The sequence below is a fragment of the Borostomias antarcticus genome (assembly GCF_949987555.1).
Source record: "Borostomias antarcticus genome assembly, chromosome: 7".
Classification (NCBI taxonomy): domain Eukaryota; kingdom Metazoa; phylum Chordata; class Actinopteri; order Stomiiformes; family Stomiidae; genus Borostomias; species Borostomias antarcticus.
In genome coordinates, this window is record NC_140240.1 from 296130 (window position 1) to 303629 (window position 7500).

At 44.1% G+C, this 7500-nt stretch overlaps 1 protein-coding gene across 1 annotated transcript in view; it reads right to left on the reverse strand.

The window, feature by feature from the left end:
- Positions 1–1261: 1261 nt before the first annotated feature.
- cldn19 (claudin 19) overlaps positions 1262–7500 on the reverse strand; it is a 14664-nt gene continuing 8425 nt past the window's right edge. Inside the window, exons 3-5 of the mRNA XM_084440579.1 lie at positions 6792–6876; positions 6417–6563; positions 1262–2322 (exon numbers count right to left, since the gene is read on the reverse strand). Coding sequence (XP_084296705.1) covers positions 2274–2322; positions 6417–6563; positions 6792–6876 — 281 coding nt within the window. The 3' untranslated portion in view covers positions 1262–2273. The remainder of the gene's footprint in view (positions 2323–6416; positions 6564–6791; positions 6877–7500) is intronic.

Genomic DNA, 7500 nt, shown 5'->3' on the forward strand with positions numbered 1-7500 from the left:
GACAATTTTTTATTCATAATAAACAGCAGACCTACTGTATAGCTGTTTCAGTCCACCATTTTAAGAGCTGAATTTAAGACAAACAGTGATATTATACTGTATTATGTGACTTACTTTTGTGCATTTATGAATTATGCAACAAGTTAGCAGCAAACATTGGCGCGTATACAGTATGAACAAATCCTATTACTGAGATCGATCAGTCAGTCACCAGTAACAATCAGGAATGCTCCCACATAACGTCATATAACCTTCATGTAATATCATGTTACTACCATGTAACTTTGTGTAACGGTCATGTAGCGTTATGGAACTACCATGTAACTTCATGTATCATGTACAGCTACAATATCTTGTAACTTCATGTAACTATAATGTAACTGCATGTATCTCTGGGTGGCAGAAATAAAAACCTTCAACTTGTCATGGAGTCCTGGAATGGGCAGCTAGTCCTTCTGCACATCTCGGGTGTGTGTGAGACTTCACATCCGTTCTCTGTTCCCACTAAGCTAAGCTGATCTCAACCTGACAGATCTGACTGAGCTTCCACCTGCAGTTAAACCTCCACATCTATCCCGACCAGAGCAGAACAGACCTGCTGTGTTCCTACCCAGCACCATTACAACGATCCTCTTCTGATGCTTTTAAAGGTTAGATGGCAAAACAATCTGTTAACTTTGTTTTGTACCTGAATCTGTGAGTGGCACCTCACAAACAATATACTGAAATGTGCTTGTTAGCTTTTAGTCAGCCTCTGAATGCATGCCAGGTCCTCTGAAGCAGAACTGGAATTCACCAGTCTGTAATTACCGAACGACAGGGTGCTGGAGAGGTATTTCCAAGAGGTTATTTCCAGAGGGTGTGTGTAAGACCAGTGTGTAAGGAGGTGTGAAATAGTATCTGAACTCCAACTCACACTCCTCATGACTACCCTCAAATGACTGTGTGTGTGTGTGTGTGTGTGTGTGTGTGTGTGTGTGTGTGTGGTGTGTGTGTGTGTGTGTGTGTGTATGTGTGTGTGTGTGTGCGCGCATGCGTGAGTGTGCTTGCAAGTGTGTTTTCTTGTGTGTGTGTGTGTGTGTGTGTGTGTGTGTGTGTGTGTGTGTGTGTGTGTGTGTGCGCGTTTGCGTATGCGTATGCGTGTGTGTAGATGTGATGCTGTGTGTGTGGGTAAGATGACAATTATTTTCCAAGACAATAACGGCTACAATGACATGTTTTTTTGTTTACTTTATTCTAAAAGAAACAGACAGGGGTATCCTTTAAATGAGATGATCGTCACATAATGATGAAGATTAGATACAGAAATGAGATCAAAATGCATGGTAAATACATGTAGGCAACAGAAAAGACATTTGAACAGCAGACTGTCCGTGCCTTAGTAAGGGAGCTGTCCCGAAGACACAGGGGACAGTACATCGCTCACAATCATCAAAACAACACTTTCTTCATTCATCGAATCATATTGGCACTTATAGCTGAGCAGAATGCATGTGTATATATATCATATACATCCTCAATCCGGGCTACTTTCAAACATCGCACGCGGCTTTTTAGAAAGAGTGGCATCAGAGATATAAGTGTGGGAGCTTCAGGAATGTTTCAAAGTGGTATACAGTACTGTACAGATGTTCAGATATCTGACTAGAGGCAATGTTTTGTCTAAACGACACATCTAATGCAAGAAATAAAGATATACGGATATGGTTTGGCACAAAGGGGAACGGTTTACAAAACACAACACTCAGACTGCATGTGGCACTGTGGAATCCATGTATGCTAGTCGAAAACATACATGTACACACACCCACTCTTGTGTTATAAGGCACTGTAGTAGAACATTATATAATGTAGTAGAAAGACTGTAGACTAGGTGATAAGTGCACCTGACCACTTGAACATGTTCCAGAAACAAAAGCCCTGAATACTGTAGCAGTCTCCTGGAGAAAACACAGACAAGACAGATGTAAACATCTCTGTCTATTTTATAGGAATATTACTGCTTCAATTCACGCACATTGCATAACACTGCTCCAAGAAACTAATTTTGTACAACTCCATGTAGTTAAAAAAGAGACTATGAAATATTTGGCACATGGGTACCTCATGAATTCTTAAACAAAAAGTTGCAATAGCTACTATTAAAAAGGCGTGTGAATATGAATCTTTTCATAGTTGGGACTCGTTAGCCTTGTCTGTTTTTCCTTCTCAGAGAGAGTGTCTTGTGCGTTGGCAGAATCTAAACCATGGTAAGGCCAGAGGACTCGCCCATACTACAAGTACTGCTCCCTTTTCTCTGGTGGGGTACTTTTAACATTTGGTCTGCAATTCAAAAGGAAAAAAACATGTTTCAGTAAATGTACACTCGTATTCACAGAGAACAAAAACTAAACGCACATCGACAAGACCCAGAAATCATAGGATATCAGTGAATCAACACAAGAACATGACGAGAATTTTACTCAAACAGTTACTGAGTAAATAAAGGATAGAGTAACACAATGGAGTTTTCTAGTAGAGGGTTCACAGGCCAGAGCGGAGTAAACACACCTCCAGTCTTAAAGGGAGGGTCTAGAAACACCTAACCATACTTATCCTTTAAGAGTCCATATTTACAAACAGGCTCAGTGGAGGGGGGGGGGGGGGGTGGGAGGAGCCAAGCTTTGCTTTCCCGTATAATTTAATAAGAGAGACTGACACAGGTGCAGACACATCTAGAGAGGGGAAGGAAGGGGCGTGGGGAGAGACGCTATAGAGGAGAGACGGGTCCACAATCTGGATCTAGGAAGACACAGGGGAAAGGGGGGAGACAGTGACGGGAACTCGGACAGTCCTGGATAAAAGGCGGGGGGTTGGTCAGTCAGGGAAACTAGTCTCACTCAACAACTCTGCCCTGAATCAGAGGAGACAAGAAGACAGGCAGAGAAGAACAGCGTTAGTGGAGAGGAGGGGAGAAGACCCATCAAGACCTCACTGATCCTCACAACAGCTCGGGGTTGTTAGAGAGTGGATGAGCGCTTGATGCTGAGGACATACTGGGAAATGAGTGGGTGATGCTACATGCAAGCTGGTTAGCAACAGAGTGAAGATGGAGCTGGAATGTAGTGTTTGTGAGTGAGTGGTGGTTGATATGGTGATAGAAAGCTCATTGGTTGATATGGTGATAGGAAGCTCATTGGTTGATATGGTGATAGAAAGCTCATTGGTTGGCAACCAAGTGGAGATACTTGATGCAGGCAAGCAGTAAAAAGATAGTAATAGTAATTTCAGTCTGGTGAATCACAGCATGATGGATGATTTGTTGTGTGAACTTTATCATGGAGGTAGTATATGCTGTTGCTAAATGTATGGTTCTGAAAGTTTGCTTTGATTCACTGAAGTTTCAGACCACGTCTTTTTTTTTTTTAAAGACATATACTTTGAAATGCTATTTAATGTCACTGTTTATCTGTGGAGAAGCCGTTCTGGTGGGTCATGTTTTTCATTCTAATGACTCTTAAAGTACATCTGCTGTTGACAGTCTGGTAACGGTTCACTACCCCCTTTCATTTATCAGAAGACTCAGAACACTCTACAGACTTAACCTCCCCCCCACCACCCCCCTCTGAGCAGAATGGAACACTCCACTAACAAAGGCCTTTCCAAGAACAAGGACCAGAGGACCACAAAATGGGGCAAAGGAAACTATTCTTAGGAAAGGTTAATGGCTTGGTTAAACGGAAGAGCAACAAACGTTCTCTCTCTATCTCAAGTGCGCAGTGAACCTGTCGTCCCTCACCCACGATGGAGGTCATAATCATGCACAGCTGTTGAATGAAATTGGCCGTCTTCCTGTTGATCTATCAGTAAAATCGACCAATTGTCAAGAAGTGGGCATCATTGAATTCCTCTCTGCGTCTAGATAGCCTTGTTTTGGGCAATTTGGACTCAATTAGTGCTGTTATAAGCACTGAGAATAACCACCCATTGACGCTGTTCACTTAGGCTCAGGAGCAAAATACATTTCCTCATTCATTCTCTATGCAAACTGTGAACTGTGGGCGAGCAGTATTGGAACTGGTGGTTGTGCTCTATGAGCTGTGTGCGTTTTGTTTCTACTCGCGGTCCATATCGAGCAAACTTCACCCAAGTCTCTGAGTGAATGACCACACTCCAATCATGGAAGCAGAGAGCACCATATTGACTTGTGAGCTTTTTTACATGTCGACCGTGTGCAGCTACATGAAAGGATTCGGTGTAGTATGATAGATACATAACTTCAGACAATTGTGTTACATTTGCCCTGCTTCTTACTCAAAGTGCATCTCAGGCAGAGAACGCGGAACTCCAGAGTTCCAGTAGCTTCACAGAGCTGCGTGCGTCCGAGCCGTTCAGAGAGACTCCTCATCACAAGCGCGAGTCTCTCTTCACTTACATCAATGTCATGTGGAGAGAGCTGCTCTGTACTGTCTGACTAAACCTCACAAACTCCCCATCTAACAGCATCATTAAAATGGTGATGGCTGGAAAACATATTTGACCTAGCCAGAGTCATCTGACCTATGTTGTGATAAGTAATTGTACCCACAATGCACCTAACCCTGATACTAACCTATTTAGAACAACACATACCACACTAACCAGGGGGACAGAGACTGTACCCATACCTCTCTAGGTATACCTACCTATACCTATATTTTAGAAGACATGGGTTAGAGAACTTAATAATATAGAAAGTCTGGAGACAAAAATAAATCTAATTTCATTGGATGGAGGACAATGAAAGTAGGCCTACAGTATAGTTTGGTGGAGAGCCAGACTCAGGAGCGCATTTATGCAAGGGTAAGTGTTCTGGGGTTTCAAACAATAGTCCTTCACCTGTTCTTGCATTTTGCGACAGCGCCATTTTAGCTCAAAGCTACAGTAACTGTGAACTGTACATGATGTACATACTTAACATTGGATACGATTTATTCAATGAATGGTATTTATATTACCCAGTAGCTTCCACAGTAGCTTAGGTTTACAAGGATGATGTTGAATAGTGAACAGAGCTTCAAAACAAACATTCTCTCTAGTTTACTCTGGTTTTACAGTGCTAGACTCAGAATGATGACTAGGTAACGTGTTTGGAGATGGTTTCAATCACCTGAGACCGTTGTAACTAAGCCTTTGAGCACAGTGCACACATTAATGTTAATGAATGGAAATGACAATGAGGTGTGCAATGATGGTCACCCAATGGTCGCTAACTAGCGTCACACATCGCATACTTAGCCACTCATGACAGAGACTGAGATCAGGCCTTCCACCTCCCAATCCTGTACTTCATGTGTTCTTTTTGTCGTTGTTCAGTCCTACGAGCTGAAGGTACAGGTAGGCCTTATTTTTTCAACAACTATTTTTTCTGTTCTAATCTGTGCCTTAAAAGTAGGTCAGAGTGACCTAGTTCACTGACATGTTTTTGTGGGCCGGGGTTTTTAGGAATGAGCGTGGCGTTCTTGGCCAAGCCTGTTTCCCACAGTAGTGGCGGAGCGCTTCTCTCTAGTCAGAGAGGTGGTGATTTACGCGGCGCGTCTCGGGCGTGGCGAGAGGCCAGCCCACACAGAGCTGCACCAGGGGAGTGTGAAAGGCCTGACACTCCAGCACGGTCTCTGTTAAAGACACAGCGTCGTCGTAACGGACGCACAACATGGAAGCAGCAAATGCATGTAGCTCCAGCCAGGAAGCACAGGACAGGCTAATGTCACAAACAAACAAACTGTCTGTTTAGACATGTCATCTTGTTGTTGTTTAGGTCTACTTTTGGTTGGCGTGATCTACTTTAGTCAGTTATTCACTATAGGCTGTTTTGTAACTTGTTCAGTCCCCTTTCTCTCTCTGACACAAGAACTTCTACCAAAGATTCTTTTTTTCTTATTATTTTCTGTTTTTTTCTATAACTTGGGTGTTAGTCTTTTATACCGATACACCAACACTTTACACACCATTTTGGTTCGTTGCTTCTCTTATAAAGTGCAGTAACTGAGCAAGCAAGCAGCTGTTTCTAATGTTTCAGGGTCAGATTCAAGCAGCTGCGTTAACGTTCAGTAGGTTAATTTATGACGATGAAAGTTTCCATTCATAAGAAAAGCTATAAAAAATAATTGAGCTAGATCACTATCTCCTCAATGAAATACTTTTCTCCTCATGAATAAGTTATGAATGTTTGTACAGTAAAAAGCCTCTACACCATTAAGAGATTCTAACATAGTAAGGATAGTTGATGAACAGTGTGTGTGTGTGTGTGTGTCTGTGTGTGTGTGTGTGTGTGTGTGTGTGTGTGCGTCAGAGTCAAGCTTTAAACAGGTGTAATTGGGGTGAAAGTGGGTGGAGCCAAGCTTGTCCTCTGCTCCCTGTTTGGGTGGCGGCTGGAAGGGGGCGGGGTTTACACGTACTCCCTGGCTGTGGAAGGCTGTGATTGGCGGTAGTATTGCTGCCCTCGTCTTTCCTCATTGGAGCAGGAGCAGCACAGGAAGGACCCGCCAAGTACTGTCAGACTGGCCGCCGCCCATCCCACAAAAAGGGCGGAGCCAAACTCATACCTGCACAGGAGAAGAGAGGAGAATGGGAGGAGGATCAGGATCAACGTGAAGCATGTGTGTAACCATTAAGGTGTATGTGTGTGTGTGTGTGTGTGTGTGTGTGTGTGTGTGTGTGTGTGTGTGTTCGTGCGTGTGTGTGCGTGTGCGCAAGTGTGTGTGTGTGTGTGTGTGTGTGTGTGTGTGTGTGTGTGTGTGTGTGTGTGTGTGTGCGTGCGTGCGTGTATTTACCTGGCGTTGATTGGTGTGTTTGGGTTAAAGAACTGATAGGACACCTGAGTGGCGTACCAGGACACAGAGACTAGCGTACACAGACCTGCAGAGAGAGAGAGAGAGAGAGAGAGAGAGAGAGAGAGAGAGAGAGGGAGGGAGTGAGGGAGAGGGAGAAAGAGAGGGAGGGAGAGAGAGAGAGAGAGAGAGAGAGAGAGGGAGGGAGAGAGAGAGAGGGAGGGAGAGAGAGAGAGAGAGAGAGAGAGAGAGGGAGAGAGAGAGGGAGGGAGGGAGAGAGAGAGAGAGAGAGGGAGGGAGGGAGGGAGGGAGGGAGAGAGAGAGAGAGAGAGAGAGAGAGAGAGTAGAGAGAGAGGGAGGGAGGGAGAGATAGAGAGAGAGAGAGAGAGGGAGAGAGAGAGGGAGGGAGGGAGAGAGAGAGAGAGAGAGGGAGGGAGGGAGGGAGGGAGGGAGGGAGAGAGAGAGGGAGAGACTGTGTCTGTGTCACTACCGTCCATTACCTACAGTACAGTTTAGCTAGTAACTGCATCCACACTGGAGTACTGAGTTCATACACACGTCTGGACTAACATAACCTCAGTGTCCTTCGAGTTTAAATAAAGGTTATTGAATTGAATAACACAAACACACACTTTTGCTCACCAATATTTCAACACTTAAGACTAGCAGGGTTGGAATGCACACACACACACACACACACACACATACACAC